At 36.9% G+C, this 23,239-nt stretch overlaps 1 protein-coding gene across 2 annotated transcripts in view; it reads right to left on the reverse strand.

Annotated features, from left to right (window-relative positions):
• The window catches only part of LOC145263104 (calcitonin receptor-like), a 379,387-nt gene that overhangs the window by 38,133 nt on the left and 318,015 nt on the right, over positions 1-23,239 (reverse strand). For both annotated transcript variants that reach the window (XM_080120034.1, XM_080120035.1), the window contains exons 6-7: positions 17,920-18,046; positions 12,834-12,987 (exon numbers count right to left, since the gene is read on the reverse strand). In XM_080120034.1, the coding sequence (XP_079976160.1) occupies positions 12,834-12,987; positions 17,920-18,046 (281 nt within the window). The remainder of the gene's footprint in view (positions 1-12,833; positions 12,988-17,919; positions 18,047-23,239) is intronic.

Here is a 23,239-nt window from a genome sequence, read left to right on the forward strand (position 1 = left end):
GGTGGGGCTGGAGGGAGTAATGTCCATTTTGAGGCCACAATGTCATATTCTAAAAATATGGAATAACTATGGAAGCATATTACGGAAATGACATCGTTTCTCTTACTATTATGTTGTTGGTGGTTGTGGTGCTGAGGGGGGGGGGGAGAACTACATTAATATTGAAAATTGTGGTAAAGTAAAAATTGTCTAATCATCATCCGTGTCAATGCATTTATGTAATTATTTGGAAAACCTGCTGAGTTATGGTCAAGAAATGGTATGGTCAAGAAATGATATGGTCAAGAAATGATATGGTCAAGAAATGGTATGGTCAAGAAATGATATGGTCAAGAAATGATATGGTCAAAAAATGATATGGTCAAGAAATGATATGGTCAAGAAATGGTATGGTCAAGAAATGATATGGTCAAGAAATGATATGGTCAAAAAATGATATCATTTCACTTAAAATGGTGGTGTTGGTAGTAGGAAGGGAAAGAACACAGTAATGTGGAATTTTGTAGTGAAGCAAGGGTTGCCTAATCACTAAACTTCTCAACATATTTGTGTATTTGTTTGTAAAGCCTACCGAGTAATCTTCCGAAAATGACGTCTTTTGTCAAAAAAAAAATTGTCGATAGAGGGGAAAAAATGAAACACAGTAATGTGGAATTTGATAATGAAGCAAGAGTTGTCTAATCACTAAACCGTGTCAATGTATTTATGCATTACAATAATAGTACCGATAGTGAGAAAGGAAAGAAACCCAGTAATGTTGAAATTTATAATGAAGCAAGGGTTGCGAACTCATTAACCAAGACAATGTATTTATGTATTAATTTGGAAGTCCTAACGATCCATCTTCGTAAATTGATTTAAATTTTGTTAAAATTATGGTAGCCTAGGTGGGAAGAGAAATTATTTCATATATGCTGTACAATACCTGTCGAGGGTATGTTAAATTGTTCCCTATACATATTTAAATTACCCGTCCGAGGGTAGGTAAACGTATTTTAAATATGTTTAGTACATTACCTGTTCTCGCAAAGGTAAAATTATTTAAAATATGTTTAGTACATTACCTGTTCTCGCAAAGGTAAAATTATTTTAAATATGTTTAGTACATTACCTGTTCTCGCAAAGGTAAAATTATTTTAAATATGTTTTGTACATTACCTGTTCTCGCAAAGGTAAAATTATTTTAAATATGTTTTGTACATTACCCGTCCTCGCGAAGGTAAAATTATTTCATATAAATGCTGTGAATTACCTATCCTAGAGAAGATACAATTATTTCATATATGTGTAATACCCGTCCTAGAGTAGGTAAAATATTCTTTTACTCAAAATAGCAAATGATACGTAGACATTAAAAATTCCTTTATCCTAAAAATAACAAATATGTTCAAAATCAACTTCAATTTTCTTGTTGTTTATACAGTCCAGAGAAACGCCAGGTATCCCTGCTATTGTATATATATATATATATATATATATATATATATATATATATATATATATATAAAGGCAAAATGTGCGCGTGTGTGTGTATGTGCTTGTATGTCCTGCAAAATGTTTTGACACATGCGATGGATCCTCACAAAAGCTCGACGTCTCGGATGACAAATATTGAAAAACTGGCCAAAAACATTTATTCTTTCACCCCAACTCGGCCATTTTGTACAAGGAGGGGTCAATTTTTTTCACCGACATTTTAGCAAGTCATTGTCTTCTTTTCGGTTGACTATGCTTAATTAGATCGATCTCTACTTCCAGTAGGACCATAGACACATCGGCTAAGACATCACGTATTTAACCTGTTTATTTTCTCCGTTGTTTAATTTCAACATTATTTCACGCTCCTTTCTCCTTCGTTTAATTTCAACATTATTTCATGTCGTTAATGGTATCCGAATGGATACGGTCTTTGCTAATCAAGCCAAAGATGGCTTGTGTTGTCGGGTTCGAATCTATTGACTGGTGTTAATCATGACATCCTGTACTGCAGATTCCCGAAAGGATGAAATACTAGTGTCTGTAGGTATTTAATAATTATTATAGTAAATATTTACGTCAGCCTCTTTAAGAAACTCGTTTCTTATCGTTGAGCACTTTCAGTTGAATTCAGACGGTCAATTTAGCTCTTATGCATAGATCATCGTATAATGATTAGATCACTCTGACTGACATAAAAAAATTTTTTTTAAATAAAAATGTTTAATTTCAACGTTATTTCCCACGGTTAATGGTAGCCGATTGGATACGATCTTTGCTAATCGAGCCAGGGATAGTTCATGTTGCCGGGTTCGAATCTATGGACTGGTGTTAATTATGACACCCTTTTTGGGGTTCGTTCTGTTTATAAAATTGTTAGGTGAAAGTACAGAATGGTTTCATAAAATTTTGTATCTCTTATGTTTTGTACCCCCCCTCGATCGCCAAACTTGAAAAATTACTGTGGCCGTATCGGTTTGTTCCTTGCTAATAGATTTAGAGATGACTTTGCTGCCGAGTGACGGTAATCATTACACCCTGCACTGATGATTCCTGAAAGGATGAAACATCAGTGTCTGTATATATTAAAAAATAATTATGGTAATAATTATGCCAGCTCCTTTAAGAACTCGGTTTTTATTGTTGAGCACTCTAAGTTAAAGTTAAAAATCGGTCACTTAAGCTTACATGCGCAGATGATAAGATCATAAGATCACTATCACCGTCTTGACATTTAAAAATAAATGTTGAAATGTCAACTGTATTTCTTGCAGTTAACGTTGACTGTCGATTTGTTCCTTGCTAATAGAGTCAGCGATAGCTTAGTTGCCAGGTTCAAATCTCCCAATTGGCGGTAATCGTGACACCCTGCACTGATGATTCCCGAAAAGATGTATGAATTAAAAAAAAACAAAAACAATGTGATTTGGGAATCTTAAGTAGAACGAACCCTAGTGTGTATATGGTATTATGGTGAGAACTCTAGCAAGGTTAATGTAGACAAACCAAAGATATAGTGACAAGGATGACCATAACTCCCATCTTCTCACTCTTTTGATTAGTCTCGTGTCTAATTTTGTTTTTTTAAACTTTTTGTTTAGCGAAATAACATATATAAATCAAAGTGTAGAGCTCAGCAGTTCTAGCGATCTAATAATTTTATGGTTCCTTTGTCTTTCAGCTAAGATCAAACTGTAGTATAAATAAAATCGATTCCGGAATCTTAGGGAAGGCGACTCCTGGAGTGAATGTGGTATTATATTGATTTCAGACTGTAGTTAAAAATAGTTTGAACAATTAAAACGGTAGTATGACAAGGCTGACCCACATCTCCACAATTTTGAATGGTCTTGTGTCTAATTTACTTATATCTTTGATATAATTTTAATAAATAAATAAATGTTTTGGGCACATGACAAAAAATGTGTTACATAAGGGAGGGAGAAGAAACATTTATTCTCTTTTTCTCTTCATTTTCACTATTCTTTCTTTTTATTCCACTGTCTCTTCTCCGTTTTTTCCCCCTCCTTTTTCCTCAATTTCTCTTCTTGTCTTTATTTTTCCTCGTTATCTCTTTTTCTCGTTATGTCCGTGGCAATCCAGGTTTCGATATATATATGCCCCATGCGGGGGCAAGAAGGTCAACGGCACCAAATAACCTATATGTTACATAAGGGAGGGAGAAGAAACGGATTTGGACTTTGGACACTTTACTTGAGGGATACTGGTACCCTGGTGATGACGTGTCCATTTTACTAATGAAGAGAAAAAGTTTACGATGATGAGAGAGAGATATTACAAGTGTTAAGAGACGAGAGAACGGGACCCAAGATCTCTTAAACCGCTTGTCTAGTAGTTAGGACACCTGTTGTGGATGTATGTGTTTATATATAGAAGTTCATACCTGGTTCCGCTGCTCTGGGAGAGTCTTCATCTGGGTGGAGCTCTCTTGCTGTTTTCGCCAGAATACACAAGATGAAGACAGATGTTGGGTTTTCAACCTTTTATTCTCCCAGGCATGATCTGCAGATGTCGCCATCGATGGTCTCCACTGTGGGTACCTACCACGTCCCACGTCTGGGGCGCGCATCTCCCCCCTTACTTAGGAGAGAACCATTTTAGACCTCTGCTCGGCTTGGCATTTTCTGAGAGACTCAACGTTTCACCAACCTTGCCACGTAGCATCACATGACATCCGGTTAGATGAAACGTCACTTCCTGCAACGTGGATTTACTACAAAAATATCTCTCTGACCTCCTCCCACCCTCTCCCTCTCTCTCTCTCGATCTACTATCTAATAGAGACACAGAGAGAGAAAATAGAGAGAGTATGAAAGAGCCAGAGAGAGAGAGAGGAGAGATGCTCTTTAACATTCCTCCACCCCTTTTTTATCAAAATGTATGGCAAGCCATACATTTTTAATAACTAACTAACTAAAAAAAATAATTATGTCCGAAGTACATCTTTATTCTTTCACTTTCCGGACTCACCCCTTTTCCAAGAAAGATCAGGCACCAGTACTCTTCTACAACACTATCAACCCTTCTGCTGCTTCTCGAAAGTCCCTCCTCGACATTAACTTGCTTCCAAGTTAGACAAAGATACAGCTTTGCAGATATACATCTTGTCTAGGCGGTCGCATTGTTGGATATTTTCCACTGACTCTGCTCTTTATTTGGACCACTTGGCCAAACAAATGGAGACTCCATTTTCGATCACTTTTTCGAAATGGGGCCAGCATATCGCAATTACGACCAGAACGTCGGATGCTCCATGTTGGTGGTAGCTTTATCGCATGGGGACTCGAACCCCAGACCCTCAGATTAAAAGTCTGATGCTCTACCGACCCAACCATCCCACTCGCGTTCTCGACTTTCAGCATAGGCCTAAGTCCCAGTTTTTTTTTTCCTTTACTGTAATGCCCTGACGTCTTTCTCTGAGTGGTCCTATTACTGGAGCTTTGTTCTATTCAATCTACTACTTCGGGACTTCACAAAGCTCTTCTACTAACTCCCTTGGTTGGTCTAAGCCAAGATACGCCTTCACACTGATTCACTCGGAGCCTGTTTGAGTTCCTGGAACCCGACAAGATACGGAATCATCACTCCCTAACTAATGCGCCAAAGCTTACTTGCGCATCGATTTCTAACTAAGTAGCTTTCCCTTTGTGATTTTTCCGCATTCCCAGCAAGTCCCAAGATTCCAACCCAGATATCCCTCACACATTCCTCTAAAAAAATAAAAATAATAATAAGGCTCTATCTTGTACGTAATCTGCATCTTTCCCTTTCTTCTATCTCTCCGTGATTAGGCTTGGTACCGACTGTCCAGTCGCTCCGTACCCTGAGGAATTATCGCGACCTCGCACGCCAGACTTTTGGTGGACAAGACTTATTGCCGTTGCTTGGGCCTACGTGGCATCTTCCAACTCACTGGAACCACTAGTATTGTTTTAACAGGGTTCTCATTACTCTAAAATAGTATTTCCCCTGCCAAATTTTCTAATTTGTGACAATACCGTGGCTTATAAAAAAAATAAAACAACAGAAAAAACTGCTTTCTACAGCCTAATCGCCTTGTAATTCTCATGAAAAAAAAATGCAACTACGCGCTAAACGTCCCTAAAATATAACTAAACCAACCAAATCTATTCCAAAATAATTTAATTTAATAATACCAATTAAATTCACCCAGCATGTTTTTTTTTAAAATTTGGTACCTTTAATTCACAATAGGGTAACATTTTACTTCTAAAATTCTTCCTCCGCCCCTTTTTTATCAAAATGTATGGCAAAGCCATACATTTTTAATAACTAACTAACTAAACTAAGGAGGGAATACATACGCTACCCGCTGGCAAGAAAACTGTCCTACGATAAATCGATAAACTCAAAATTAAATAAATACAACAATAAAATTGCCATGTAGCGCTACCCTGCGCTCTTCAAGGTCAAACTCCTTTATGACCCCATGGCTTCTTCGTACCCATCTCGGGATTTCCAGAGCATCCTTTGCTCCCGGTCGACACTACTCGTGGTCGATAATTTCACGGCTCCTAGCCGAACAACAATAAAACACAAAATCGAGGTCCATCTGCCTCCTACTTACATCTCAGGATTTACGGACAATCTTCTTTACTCCTAGGTAGCACAAAAACAAAAAACAAATCCCATCCCAAACCTTCACCATTTCACATCAAATGTTCTTAATTAATTTACCTCCTCTATGACTATACTTAATTGGTCCAAGAGTAATCAAGTCGGTTTTATTTATTCTACCCCATTTACCCCCCGTGTGGTCAACACACAATGGACATGTCCTCCGACTCTCCATATTAGTTATAGAGATCGCCCATTTCTCTAACTATCTCGTGCTTCCCTGAGCACCTACCAAAATATGGATTTTTTTTTAAAATTTATTACGAGGACGTTCTGTCCCGCCCTCCACCGACTTACGCATCCGGAACAAAAAAAATCTGTCAAAACTACAAGAACAAAACAACAAACAAAAAAAAATATGTATACATGACCACCTCGAAACTAAAATAAATACCGACTGACTTCCTGACCTCATTACTCATAATCCAGCAAACCGTCTGCATGTCCAACTACTGTATTTCGATTATAAAAAAAAATCCTTATTCCTTATTCTTTTGTCTTCCGACATCATCCCATTTTAAAAATTCTCATTTATGTTTTCCTTGCATAATCCTGTTATCTCAAAAATTATTATTGATAATTGATATACCTCTATCCTGTCATCATCTTATTTAAAAAAAAATAAATTACATTGACACCACGTGGCAAGACCATCGATGCCCCCATCTGCTATACAAATACAAGATAACAAAAGTACAGAAAAAGAAATACAGAAAAATACACATGGCAACTCAACAATACTTAACAATATTCAATAATACTTAATATATACTTAATTAATTCACTTATAACTAACAACTTTCAGCAAAGTTCAACAAAATTATCACAGATCAAATTGTCCACGTAAGCAAAGTTCAAGGGTTTTCTGAAACTAAAAAAAAATCATTATTCTTTTACAATTAACCACAGAATTAAATTAAAAAGTTCCGCTTCTATTCTATTCATATAATTATAATTTACTTAAAATTAATCCGGAGGGATGACACATCACCAACCTGATTTTTATTTATCACCTAATACTTTCGACAATAGTGTAATTTCTTCTTTTTTTTTTTTTTTTTTTTCAAATCTAAAATGGCATCTTGCTATTCCGAATGCATTTAAAAGTTCACTGTCCCTTATTTTTGTAACGCTTTGCTAAATTCAACAATGTCAAATGACTGACAGGTTTATAAACTGTGGACAACATCGATGTCACTTTGCCTCAACAAATGTTCGTTTGGGTTGTCTTGTCTATTTAAATATATATATATATATATACGTTTTTTTTTCTTTCTCTGTGTTTTTCAATTTTATTTTTAATATGGTAAATTAATTTTCTTTTCTCTTTTGTTTTTCAGTCGTTTTCAAAATTCACAGCATATTTTTAATTTTGGAGTTTAATTTTCTTCTAAATGCGTATGGTATTCTTCATGCCTTTGCTATCTTTTTCAACACATAACTGAATCATTTTTTCTTCTTCTTCCTTCCTCTCTCTCTATCTTTCTCTCTCTCTACCGGTTTTTCACTGTTCTTCATTTATTCTCTTTTTCTCTTCATTTTCACTATTCTTTCTTTTTATTCCACTGTCTCTTCTCCGTTTTTTCCCCCTCCTTTTTCCTCAATTTCTCTTCTTGTCTTTATTTTTCCTCGTTATCTCTTTTTCTCGTTATGTCCGTGGCAATCCAGGTTTCGATATATATATGCCCCATGCGGGGGCAAGAAGGTCAACGGCACCAAATAACCTATATGTTACATAAGGGAGGGAGAAGAAACGGATTTGGACTTTGGACACTTTACTTGAGGGATACTGGTACCCTGGTGATGACGTGTCCATTTTACTAATGAAGAGAAAAAGTTTACGACGATGAGAGAGAGATATTACAAGTGTTAAGAGACGAGAGAACGGGACCCAAGATCTCTTAAACCGCTTGTCTAGTAGTTAGGACACCTGTTGTGGATGTATGTGTTTATATATAGAAGTTCATACCTGGTTCCGCTGCTCTGGGAGAGTCTTCATCTGGGTGGAGCTCTCTTGCTGTTTTCGCCAGAATACACAAGATGAAGACAGATGTTGGGTTTTCAACCTTTTATTCTCCCAGGCATGATCTGCAGATGTCGCCATCGATGGTCTCCACTGTGGGTACCTACCACGTCCCACGTCTGGGGCGCGCATCTCCCCCCTTACTTAGGAGAGAACCATTTTAGACCTCTGCTCGGCTTGGCATTTTCTGAGAGACTCAACGTTTCACCAACCTTGCCACGTAGCATCACATGACATCCGGTTAGATGAAACGTCACTTCCTGCAACGTGGATTTACTACAAAAATATCTCTCTGACCTCCTCCCACCCTCTCCCTCTCTCTCTCTCGATCTACTATCTAATAGAGACACAGAGAGAGAAAATAGAGAGAGTATGAAAGAGCCAGAGAGAGAGAGAGGAGAGATGCTCTTTAACAAATGGACACTACTCTACCCCATCCAGCAGGGGAAGCAGACTTCGATAATCCATGGGAGTAAAGTGTTATGATCACAGAACAAATATCACATAATCATAACTACCAAAAAAAGGAGGCGATCATGCCTTGGAGGATGGACATAAGACGGACACTACTCTACTCTTTCCGAAAAAGTAGACTTTAGTAATCCATGGGAGTAAACTATTATGACTACAAAACATATATTACATAATCACTACTATCGAAAAAGGAGGTGATAATGCCTGCGAGGATAGACATATGAAAAGACGAACACTACTCTACTCCCCCCCCGCCCCGCCGAAAAGTATGATACATAAACAATGGTGAAAATCGCATATGTACGGTAAAAAGTTTTCGTTAATCTACAATTATATAAATGCAACTTTGTCTGTGTGTGTGAGTGAATTCGTTCCTTATAGACTCTGGAACTGCTGAACAGATTTTTTTTTTTAATTTACAGAACCTTAGTGCATAAGTCTGGCAGTGATCTTAGTTAAGTTTTTTCGCAGAATGCCTTCGATAAATAATCGATAATCGATACCGTTTTTTTAAAGTTTCTCTATCATCGGTAAAGCCATTTTTTCTATGTCGTCGCTTAGCAATGATGATAGAACAACGGGCCGTGAAAATGCTATTAGTTGATAGTGTTATTTAAAATTTATTTTGCATGGCATGATCTGTAGGTTCAAACCTCGCAAGTAAATTTTTTAATGATTTTTTTTCGTTAACTGGAAAAAAGTTTATATAAAATATTTTTATAAAAAAAATAGTAGGTTCTCTAGAGTGCAATGTAGAATAACATATATTTTGGACCAAGTTACTGCATGGAGGCATGTGAAACTTCCTCTCGGGCGATTTCACAGATTTCGATGGCAATAAAAATATAGGAGTGTGAACTATTCGTTGATCATCATTCAATCCTGGGCAACACCAGGTCTCCCTGATAGTAATCAATTGAAATAAGCATATATTGGCAGGGCAAATACATTACAAAGAATGAATGGGAATATAAAGATAATACGATTTACTTTGATAATATCTAGAAACTATTGTGCGACTAGTATAAAAAGACTGGGTTTAAGTGTCTCGTCTAACTGCGACCAGAAGCCAGATCTGACGAAACCGTGTTTAAGTCCATAGCCAGAAAGAGGAAAAGCCTCGTTTTTTTTTTAAATTTATTTTTTATGTTTTTATTTTTTTAAAATCTACTGCACTTGTGGAGCGATTCTTTTTTTGAATCCTCTTGTTATTCACTATAATACAAATACAAATGGTAAATAATAATTTAGCGGCAAATTGGGTTCGTATCACATGACGCAGTCTAACGTGATGGTTATTCGTGAACAATAATAACGCTAAAAAAAAAAATGTAAAACCTCATCAAACGGATCGATTTTCGCCTGGATTTGGTATAGCACGAAACTCCCTTCTCTTGATTAAATTCTGTTCCATAATTGGACCCCAGCATAATAATCTTGCGATGAGTGATATATCGATTAAGTGTCTCATCTACAGAAAAATGAAGATAGAGAAAACAAAAGGCATCTCTACGAGGATTGGGACAATAAACCGCTTTCTATGTTCCATTTCTCTGGGATGGTGTCATATTTCAAGACAGAGCTTCGATCCAATTTTCAATATCATGCCAAAAACACGACAAATATTGGAATTTCTCTAGCAATTAATACGTTCCAATTGCTAGCCACATAGTTACAGAATTGGGGTTTGTCAAAGGCCAACCGTTCAAAATGCTTTAATCTATCTATATATAAATCTATAAAAGTGATAATGTGTGCGTGTGTGTGACGACATTTCTCGACCTATATACTCAACGAATTTTTAATATACAGACTTGAAATTTGGTATATAGGTTATTCAAACAAGTGGAAAAAATTTTCATCCGGAAAGAAAGGCCCACTAAGAGGTAAAAATTGCAAAATCCGTACGCGGAAGTCGTCGGATTTTTCTCTGTTCGCTAACTGTTTCACGATTGCACATGCATAAATGGTTCAAATTACAGATTTTTTTATGTTAAATGTAAGTCGGGTTAGAAACATTTTTTAAAGATCGTGTCACGCTGGCTGAAAAGTTATCGTACTTGATTCACTGTCTTTAGGTTTTGGTTTCGATCTCAGCTCGAATATTTTTTTTTACTTACAAGAAGTGAACTGTTTAGAAAAAAACATAATTCTCGCATGCACATGCCCCAGTCTCTTTACGAATTAAAATATAATATTAATGCGTATTTTGCGACCAGGCAACGCTAGTATATCTATAAAAATGAGAATGTCTGAATGTGAGGACACTTCTCAACCTATATACTAAACGAATCTTTGATCTACAGACTTGAAATTTGGTATATAGGGTATTCAGACATGTGGAAAACTTTTAAATTCAGTTTCATCCGGAAAAAAAGGCTGCTAAGAGGTAAAAATTGAAAACTTACACGGGAGTTATCGGATTTTTATCTGTTTGCTGTTTCACGGATTCGCATGTGTGAATTGTTCACATTGCAGATTACTTATATTAAGAATAAGTAGTTTGAAAACGCATTTTAAAGATAGTGTCACGCTGGCCTAATGGTTATCGTATATGACTCACTCTCTTTAGGTTTTGGTTTCGATCTCAGCTCGAGTATTTTTCTTTTTTACTTACAAGAGGTGAACGGTTTAAAAAAATATAATGCTCGTATGCACATGTCCCAGTTTCTGTATGAATTAAAATATATTTATGCGTATTTTACGACCGGACAACAGCGGGTGGCCTGCTAGTATATATATATATATATATATATATATATATGCATATATACATACATACATATATATATATATATATATATATATATATATATATATATATATATATGAGTTGCTTCAATAAGTTCCCAGACGTTTTGTACAGACATAAAATTGTTGTAGACTCTTGAAATTCAGTATTTTATTGCTGTACATCTTCTGAAGTGACTGACAATTTTTTTAGGATTTAAGATTCAAATGAACAGCTACAGCAGGAATTGGAATACACCCCACTAAAACCTGATTGTCACAGCTGGTTAATTTCAAAAGTCTAATCTGGACGATATGCAATAAAATTATGTTTTAAACTTGAAAAAAAAATGCTACAGCAACGCATGGAATGCCCCAGGCTACTTTTGCATGATTTGCATGAATCGAGCATCAGTTTTTGAGTGGCATAAGAGATTCAAGGACGACAGGGAGTCTGTGAAGGATGATGTGAGGTGTGGGAGGAGTAAGGAAGTCAGACCATCATTAAAGACAATAAGTGCACAGTTCGATGTTAGTGTGACAACTTTGCACACAAATATTTGCAGAGGAACTGAAGATACAGAAGATTTACGCAAAGTTTGTCCCAAGGGTGCTATATTCTTGTCACAGACTATTTGATCAAGGTGGGAATCAACACAGTTCCTCATCTTCCCTATAGTACAGATCTTGCTCCTTGTGACTAGGTTATTCCCTAAGCTTAAGGAAAACCTTAGGCTATCGTCATGAGACAATTGAGGAGATGAAAGTGGCTGTGACGATGTTCATTGACACACTCCCACAAGAGAACTTCTATGGGGCCTTCCAGAATTTGTGGGAATGGCACAACAAGGGCATTGCAGCGAGAGGAGATTACTTCACAGTGAACTGGAGTTTAATGTGTATACTATCAATAAAAGTGTCCGAATGATAAAAGTTTGGAAACTTATTGAAGGCACATCTTATATATATATATATATATGTGTGTGTGTGTGTGTGTGTGTGTGTGTGTGTGTGTGTGTGTGTGTGTGTGTGTGTGTGTGAATATATAGATATGCATGTGTGTACATATATTTATATCTGTACATACACACACATATGTATATGTATACAACTACTGTCAATATTCTTCTTCGATTCAGGATTAATTTTTGCTTTGTTTTCAATATTATCCTTTTCCTACTTCGTACATGTTTTTCTCTGATGATGATGATGATGATGATGATGATGATGATGATGATGATGATGATGATTCATCCAGTTTTAGTGATAAAAGAAACTTTCTCTTTGTAAATTAAACGTATCATGAAACGAAGATACGAATATATATTAATTTATAAAGTAAAGAAAATTATTATTTCACATGATGATTATGATGATGATGATGATGATATGATGATGATGATGATGATAATGATGGCGATGATAATGATGATGATGCTGATGATGATGATGATGGTGATGATTGACTTACCCCATCCTATGACGTAACACAGACGAACGGTATTCTGTCCCGACACGAAAGTCCTTACGATCATCGTATAGAGGTAAACGCCTTCACACAGCATCCAAGAAAAGTTGCTCAACAAGGTGTACTGGGCCAGAATGTGTAAGCATTTGCAAATCATCTAAAATTAAAAATAATATTTTTTATAGAAATTTTGTTTTGTTTCTTTTTGTCATCGATATCTTTATACAAAATCAATATTGTTAGTTTTGCTTGTGGATCCTCGAAGCATGTTTGTAAGAGTAATAAAATGTAATTCAATGTGCTTTCTTCAAGAAAATACTTTGGTCAGATCGGAATTATGTTTGAAAAGAAATATGGCCCTTTATTATTCGATACTCTTGATTCGAACTAAATAATATGTTGCAAAAAATCAACAACAAGGGAGAGAGAGAGAAAGAGAGAGAGAGAGAGAGAGAGAGAGAGAGAGAGAGAGAGAGAGAGAGAGAGAGGTGACTGGTTACTTTTAATGCATCTAAACCCAAGCTTTTATCTTTACATCATCAACACTGATCCCCGTCTGGCATTAAATGAAATGAATGACTCTCGTCTTGGGGAGGCTTCATGTTTTGACATGCTTCTGGGTCTGACTTTTATATACAGCATAATCACATTGACACACCGGTTTCCACTAGATCACCAAAGTTAAGCAACATTGAGCCTGGTCAGTACTAAATGGGTGATCATTTGGGACTTCCAGGAGCTCTATGTACTCTCCGCTTATCTCGGCATTGTTTCCAGTCATCCTGGTCTTCTCCTTGCCACTGGACCCAAACAATGTCGATTCAGGAGAGGTGTGGTTAGAGATTGCACAACTCTTGCTTCCCAATTACATGCGCAACTGTCCCTACAGTTGTATCCTTTGTCTTTCGAGACTGAACGGAGGCATCGATCGATCGATCAGGCCTGACCTTTACTCCTGATCTGAAATGGAACACATACATCAAAATCAAATCTATTGCCCAGCTCGCTGGAAAAATGGTGCGATCATTCTACTGCCCCAGAAGATATCTCACTCTTGATGCAATTCACTACATGTATAAGAGCCAAGAATTCCCAAGGATGGAGTACTGTTGTCAAATCTGGGCAGAAGTTGCTAGAAAAATTTTATCTCTCCTTGACAGAGTTCAAAATAGACTTTGTAGTTTAGTGGGGTATACCATTTTCTCTTCCCTGCAACCTCTTTACCACAGAAGAGACGTTGCGATCCTGTCTCTGCTTTATCGTTTCCATGACAAGTGCTCGTCTGAGCTCCAATCTATGGTTCCTCCTACCAAACATTCACGAAAAACACTCATCTAACTGAAACCACTATCAATAATTTCCCCACACTCTTTATTTGTGCCTAAACCCAAACGTAGATTCCATGAACAAAGCTTCTTTCTTAGAACTGCACGTCTGTGGAACTCTCTTTTGTTTTCCTGCTTTCTTGCTGACTACAATATGGTTGTCTTCAAGTCCAATGTAAACAAGTTCTTGATGAACCATCCCCTTAAGTAATTCAATTGACCAAATTTCCACTACCAATGATTACTACGATATTTTCACATTGACTACTGTACACTCATAAACCCTTGTCCTCGAGTGGCCTCCAGGCCTTGATAAGTGGTGACACCTTTGTAAATAACCCCCCCCCCCCCAAAAAAAAAAAAATAAAAACAAAACGGACATAGTTTTTGAAAGAAAAAAACAAAAGCAAAAAAAAAAAAAAAATTGCAAGTAAATGCAGTACCGGGTAATGCCGGTTAGGGACAACTTATTATTTGATGAATTTTTTTTTTTTAACATATATCCTCAATCTTATGTTTATGATTTTTTTTTAGATAAGGATTGATTATTCGTATTTTATTTTTAATTCTTCGGCTACTGTTTTCATCATTGAGTGTTTTTTCACAACGTTTCGGTCGATGTAACCGACCTTCTTCAGGCGTATTTTGTCCAACGCGGAATCTGCACAAATTTTCGAACAGAGCCTTTTATTTAATTCATGGGTTTGCATGCTCTTGTTCCATCAGCCATGACTGGGTAGAAGACCTAAGTAGTTCACAATCGTATTTTGAGTGTTACCCCGCACTGAGGATTGAACCATCAACATCTAGAAGCGTGTAACTTACAACTGAATTTTCTAAATACTTTATCCACTACACCATTGTCTATCTGTGCCTAAAACTAAACGAAGATACTATGAGCAAAGTTTCTTTTCTAGAACTATCTGCTTGTGCAGCACAATACCACAGGGCTGCTTTCTAGTTGACTATAACATCGTCGTTTTCAAGTCAATTGTAAATAACTTTTGAACAGTCTACTTATACAATTAAACCAATACCAGCCCAAGTTCCATCAGTAATGATCATCACGGTGTAGTTTCACTAAGGACCCAACATTTATTAATCCTTATTTTCGAGGTTTTCAGCCGTGATAAGCGGTGACCTCTTCCTGTTAAAAAAACAACAACGTTGTCCTCAAAATAAAAGTTAGCAGAAAAAATTCTTGTTCATCATTTCATTAAAACATTTTTTTTATGTTTCTGAATTTTTGAGATGAGGAGTAATGATTGTATAATTTCGATCCTTCAAACTACTGTTCTCATGTTGAGTGTTTTTTCACAACGTTTCAATCAATGTAACCTTCGACCTTCTTCCGGTGTATCTTGTGGAAAACTCTGGAATCTGCAGAGAATTTCGAATTAAACCTTTTATTTTATCCATGGGGGTAGCATGCTCTTGTTCAGTCAGCCATAAACGGGTAGAAGTCTGCTAGGACCTGTGGCGTAGTGGATAAAGTACTTGGTAAAATTCAGTTGTAAGTTACACTGTTCTAGAGGTTGAAGGTCAATCCTCAGTGCAGGCAACTCTCAAAAATACAATTACTAATTACTTAGGGCTTCTACTCAGTCATGGCTGACGCAACAAGAACATGCTACCGCCGTGGAATAAATAGAGGACTCTGTTCGAAATTTTGTGCAGATTTCCGAATTCGACAGAAAAATTTCTGGTTCATTCCTGTTGTGCTTGCCTATATAGAGTAATGTCCCTTGAGCGATATTCAAATTATCTTCCCTAAATTATACTGGAAACAAATGAGAATGACTCTTCATTTATGAAGTATAAAAAAGATACACATCTAGGATGGGAAATTTTAAATTGTGCCTTGGTCTTTCGCAGTTGGGCACCTTTCTTATCTTACATAGCTGAAGCCGTGTTGTCAGATTTCATTTCTGTGCCAGTTTAGACAGGGACTCTACAGACAGTTATCTCAGCGAGGCATGTTCACTACTGATGTGCTGAAAAATTTCCAAATAGTATAAAACTAGCAGTTCTGCCCAGCCTTTCTCGGGCCCTATGAACTGTTCATAACTTTATGTGCATATGCATATATTAAAAACTGTGAATATGTACGGTAATGCCTTTCTATATAATAGGCTTCCTTTACTACTGTAGAGAAATGTTGGTAGAGGCCGCAGACGTCAATTTTTTTAAAACTTTGACCCCAATTTTGACCCTTTAACATTTATTGTTTTGGGTTCAAATCAAATTAAAACGTTTGATTCATGTCCAAGTAACGTACATCTAAAATTTCAAGTATTTAGACCCAAAATTGGTGGGGGAGTTTGGTAGAATCTGCAAAGGTCAACTCGGTAAACTTTGACCTCTTCCCAGCCAAATTCTCGCCCTAAAACTGATTAAAAAGCTTGCTGCATGTCTGAATTTACATACCTTTTACGTTTACTCTGGTAATTATTGTCTGCTTCGATCGTTTGTAGAGAATTTTAACGTAAACTTTTAGGTAGATTTCACGTCTGCAATGTGCATCCTCTTTTTGCGTATCATATATTATAGCTTTTTTATGTTTATCTTTGATAAATCTAATATGTGATAAAATAAATGTCTATACTAGATTTCCCTTTATCTGTCTGCCTGTTCGTTCCACATTTTCTCGAAAACTATCGGGTCGATCTGACTAAAATTCTCTATAGACATATACTATTGATAAGGTTCAACGAACTAATTATTATGGTATCTGTTCGATGCACAGTTAAGGTTTAATAGGGATTAGACACCACAATACCACATTTACTCTATAAGTTTTCTCAGAAAATACTGGTCCGATATAGTTGAAATTTAGTATGGACCTTTGTTATGATAAGGTGCAGCGGACTAAGTATTATGGTTTCCGTTCGATGCACAGTTAAGGATTGACAGAGATTAGTATTTAATGCAAAAAATTAGCACAGGTTTAACCATATTCAACTATAGACTGGTATAAAGTACTCAATCAATGGGATATAACTTTTGCCTGTTTTTTATGGGTTAAAAAATATAGTCTATATATAAATGCATGTAAATGATATCGTCCCGATCATTATCTTTCTTTCGTTGTTGTCTTTTCCCGCTTATGTTCGATCTTCATATGCAAACAAAAAAAAAAACAAACAAAAAAAATCACATATTCAATATGGCGTCGTTCGTCATGGAAAAAAGTTACCTACCTATGCGTCGCTATAAGAAGCCCTATAAAATAGAATAACAAATATTCCCATGTCATACTCCGGTAGGATATGATGTGTCTCCTAGCAGCTTTGGCTGCAGGGAGACAGGGTAGTCGTACTCATTAAGGATCCGTTCTTGACACTCAGCCTGACAGGTGAGGGGCCGGAAACCGGCCCAGCACCTGTCGGACTGAGTACATCGCTTGGGTACTACCTAGGAGGTCCACCCTTCCAGGCCTTGGCACCGGGCTTTCCGGTGGGGCAAGTAAATTGCTTGTCGCCTGAGGCGCCCCTATCGGGGAATGCCGACGGGGTGCCCTGGCAATTTTTGTTGAGGCGAGAGTGCCCTTTCTTTAGGGGAGCTCACCTGTTCTCCACCTTCCGGCCTTGTGCCACATTTTGCTGTGGTGGGCAGCAAATAAATACCCCCCCCCATAAAAATCGAAAACAATTGAAATTCCATGTCCAATAAAAAGCTGTATTCGCAGGGAAATTCGCGGACGAACAGAACCTCTCATATACATGCATGGACGCATCAAGACGTAAGTCGTTAGTGATACTTACTGGATTGAGTAACATGATACTCCCGTCAATGGCGTTGCTGGCGTAGTGGGCGATCCATACGAATCCATTGATGATATACGAAGCAAAGAGGTTTTTATGGATTGTGACACGATCACAGCGAAGTTGTCTGCAAGTAGAAAGAACTGGACATGTAATCGCTTAAAATTATATATATATATATATATATATATATATATATATATATATATATATATATATATATTAAAGTCTATATTCAACATTCAGAGATTCTGTCCATTTTAACGTTTATTACTTTCAGCATGTTAAAATGTTCAATTCTTGACAGCATCTGTTCCGTAGCGCAGAAACATTGCTTTTAAAATCAAAGATTGCATAAATATGACAAAACACAATTGCAACGACTCTTCCGATCTTTTCGGATTTATGTAATCATGACTTCCTATTCTTCTAATAAGTCAGGGCGGTAACGATTCGAAAATTGACATAATAATTATATGAATGGTTCTGTGCTATGAAACAGGTGTTGTCAAGAATTGAATATTTTAACATGCCGAAAGAAATAAACGGTAAGATGGACATCTTGGAATCTAGAATATAGACTTTTTGCCATTTATTTTTACATGCTCTGTAGTTACATCTAGCCTCATAAATGTTGGAGTGGGACCCCTACAGATTCTGACGCTGGACAATTCTTGACGTCATTTCCGGTAACCAATTTCTGTGATCTAGCAGTCTGGAGCTGAGAGGGAATGGGTCGTAACCTTACATTGTTCTTCCAGTTTAGTGGAGTGCCACTAAACTCATATATGTTTCTGATTTTCTGGTAATATATATTCCATTTCACTGTTTCCAAGCAATCTCGTTATTCTTTCAACATTTAAACAACAACAAACTGGCGACGAAGGAATTCGAATCCCAAATAACAATTGACACTAATTCGAAAAAGAATTTACGCGCGAAAATTTACAAGCAAAACCCGGTTAGTGTTAATTAAAAAAAAAAAAAGAAGAAAAAAAAGCCCGACAAGTAAAAGTCATAACGGAATCATAAAAAGAAAAAAACATGCAAAGAAGGAAGAATATGTTATATATATGGTAGAAGGTGTTATAATATTTTCTAAGGAGAATTCAAGTGACGCGTATCTACAGATACACGTCGAGGAAGAATGCTCTAAAATCCTCTGCATCAATACACACAGGATCGCACCTGCGATTTTCTAGCAGGTCATGGATATCCTGCTGGGCGGACTCGACTTCGCATGCGCTCACTTGGGCGACATCGTTATTGCTAGTAAATCTGTAGGCAAGCATCCAAAACAACACGAGGTTTTTAAAAGAATTCAAAACTTCGGATTTAAAATAAAAGAATTAAAGTGTGATTTCTATCATGAACGAGATAAAGTCACATAATTGATAAAAATGAAAGACGCCCCGACCGTCAGAGGGCAGAAGCCATAGAGAACATGCCTACTCCCGATAATGTAAAAGCGCTCCAAAGTTTTCTGGGACTGGCAGGTCTTCATAAAGAACATGCATGACTTGCGCGCACCACTAAATGAACTACTAAAGAAGGAAAAAAAACTTGAAAGTGGATGCCTGAATGTTAAGCGACGCTTGAAAAAAATCAAGGATATTCTACGATCGGAACAGTTTCTTATGCACTATAACCCAAAGCTGAAAATAGCGACGCAAGCTCATATGGTATTGGAGCTTGTATAATGCCCGACGGTACCAAAAACCGATCGCCCATGCATCCACACACTACTACCAGCCGATAGACAGTACTCACAAATCGAAAAAGAACCTCTAAGTATCATATTAGCGGTAAAAAAATTTCATAGGTACTAACATGGCAGAACGTTCACGTTAAACAGATCATAAGTCGTTACTGACGATTTCCGGATCAAGAAAGGCTTATCAACGTATAATGCTATTAAACTACTGAGATGGGGTACTATCCTACTAGATTATGACTTTAAATTGGGGTACCTATCATCGAAACGAATAAGCAATGCGGATGGCTGACCCAGATGGATACCGAAGAAAAGGGAACATTTTGAGGGTTCCATAATTGCAACACTTCGTCCCGATTCCGAAATAAAAACAATGATCAGTAACACAATTAGAGAGCTTCCAGTATCCCTCCGCTGAAATTAAATGATAAGCAGAAAAAGACGACTTTATTTGCTGCATCAAGAGCAAGATTGCTATGAAAGACAGCAATGTTTCAGAAGTATTCTCGCTTTGAGAGGAGATCTTACTATATAGCGAAAGAGTGGTAATTTCGAAAAGTCCCCAGAAAAGAATTCTATGGAATTTTCACACGGGAAACCCTGGAAAAAATGGATGAAAAGCTTAATGAGAAGCTACGTATACTGGTCTAATATGTACAAAGGCGTAATGGGAATGATCGACTCTTTTAGAGGTAACGCCCTAACTGCAAAAGCACCACCTATCACAATTAGACTTTGGGCGACAACTGACCAGCAAAGGGCAAGAATCCACATCGATTTTGCAGGTCCTCTCGATGACCACTGTTACTTAATCGTAGTCGATAGCTACACCAAGTAATCGGGAGTATTAAGATGCAAACGACCCATATCAGGGACAACAATATTTTTTTACATGAACTGTTTTAGTTTAGTAGACTGCATCGTGAGCGACAATGGAACTCAGTTCACATCTGCAGAGTTCAAATGTTTTTGCGGTACGTTCCAGATCAAACACATCACCACGCCCCAATATCACCATAGAAGAATGGGCAAGCGGAACGATTCGTAGAGACACTCAAAAAGTATTGAAGAAGGCTCAAGGTACACCGTCGGATGAAGCCCTCCAACATTTACACGTGTACAGAATTACACCTAATCCTTATACTCCAACAGCGATCTCATCGGCGGAAACCATATTCATAGGATAGGTTAGATCTTACCGAAGCAGACAAAACCACAAGTGACAACTTTTCATCCCGGGAGAGAAAGTTATCTTCAAGAGTTACAAGAATAACACCTCATTCTAATATGTGGATACGATCAGTAAGAGAGTGGGGAACTTGGTATATATCGTGCAAGGACCGAGACATACTCATAAACGCCACCAGAATCAATTAAGAAAGTGTCACTCGGACGGCACCAGCAGAACAGCACCGTTGGAGGAAGAAACAATCGAGTCCATTTTCGAGGCATTCGATCTTGACTCTCGCGAATCAACACCTGAACCCCGACAATTGGTTCGGAAAAGGAAAGTCACCGATCCACTAACGATCGATCCTAAACGTAAGAGATATTAACAGATTTTACGAAGAAAAAGCTTGGTGTTGGGGCGAATACATATTTTGACGATGGACTATTCCTGACGTAACTTCCGGTAATCAGTTTCTGCGATCGAGCAGTCTGGAGCTGTAACTCGAAGGGAGTGAGTCCTAAACTTTACTTTGTCCTTCCAGTTAAGCGGAGTCCCACTCAACCAATATGCGTTTCTGTATTTTCTGTTAATATATTTCATTTCATTGTTTCAAAGCTTTTTCATTCTTCTTTCAACATGTAAAACACAATACATAAAACGATTGGTATAAATAAAAGGTGAAATATAATTGAATAAGCATATTATTCCTCATATATATATATATATATATATATATATATATATATATATATATATATGTATATATATAATGAGGGAATATATATGTGTGTGTGTATATATATATAATGAGCGAATATATATATGTATATATATGTGTGTGTGTGTATATATATATAATGAGGGAATATATATATATATATGTATGTATATATATGTGTGTGTATATATAATGAGGGAATATATGTATATATATATATGTGTGTGTGTATATATAATATGAGGGAATATATATATATATATATATATATATATGTGTGTGTGTGTGTGTGTGTGTGTGTGTGTGTTATTTGAGAAGGAAAACCGAGAATTAATAAAATAGCAATCAACGTTTCGTCCCTATCTCAGGGGACATCATCAGGATTTCGTAGGAAAAATTTAGAAGAAAACGATTACAGACCACATGCGAGTGAAAAAGGAAAAATCCCAAAGTCCTTCCCATTCTGAGCCGAAGCTATAAATGTGCGTGCAGCATATATATATATATATATATATATATATATATATATATATATATATATATATATATATATATATGTGTGTGTGTGTGTGTGTGTGTGTGTGTAACACCTTATAGTTAGAAGTATAAGGTCTGATTTTCATCCATCCTGTTTAAGAATTCACCTAAGGAAGGGAAGTTATCTACACTTAATATCAGATATAGTTTCACGAATTTACTAACCACAGAAGTATAAAAGGAATAAACCAATGAACCTTAAAACGGATACTACTATTTTTAATACTATTACTGAGTTTCCAGCCTTTTTTCTAAAGGCATTTAAATTGTCGTAGACTCTTGAAAATTCAGTATGTCATTGCTATAAATTTTATGAGATGACTGACCAATTTTTATGATTTCAGGTTCAAATGAACAGCCACAACAGGAATTGGATTACACTCTACTAAAGTCTGATTAGCATAGCTGGTGAATTTCAAAAATGCAATCTGGACGTGATGACACTTTAGAAGAACGATATGCTATAAAATTCTGCTTTAAACCTGGAAAAAATGCCACAGAAACGTATGGAATGATTCAGACTGCTTTTGGACAATATTGCATTAATCGAGCATCAAGTTTTGAGTGGCATAAGAGATTCAAGGGCAGCAGGGAGTCTGTGAGGATGCTGAGAGGTGTAGGAGGAGTAAGGAAATCAGAACTCCAGAGTTGATTGGCCAAATAAAAAGATCCATGGATAAGGACCGTCGTGTGTCTATAGAGACAATAAGTGCACAGTTTGATGTCAGTGTGGGAACTGTATGCACAATTATTCATGTGGAACTAAAAATGCAGATGATTTGCATGAAGTTTGTCCCGAGGGTACTCAGAGAAGATCAGACTATTTGACAAAGATAGGCATCAAGACAATTCTTCACCTGTCCTATAGTCCAAACCTTGCTCTCTTAGAGGCTGTCGTTATGAAACAATTGAGAAGCTGAAAGAAGCCGTGATGAGCGTCATTGACACGCTCACCACAAGAGGACTTCCATAGAGCCTTTCAGAAGTTGGAACAGTGCAACAAGTGCATTGCTTCGAAGGATAAGAAAAGTGCCCATACGAAAAAAGCCTGGAAACTTATTGGAGGCACCTCCTACGTTGTCGACATCTATTTCTCTCTGCGAGAATAGGCAAATAGCGGACGTGGCTAGTAAAGACAGCGTCACGTCCGTAAAGGTAAACAAACTAAGATAATAATATT

This window comes from Euprymna scolopes, chromosome 38 (assembly GCF_053919585.1).
Source record: "Euprymna scolopes isolate OS-2025 chromosome 38, ASM5391958v1, whole genome shotgun sequence".
NCBI classification, from domain to species: Eukaryota; Metazoa; Mollusca; class Cephalopoda; order Sepiida; family Sepiolidae; genus Euprymna; species Euprymna scolopes.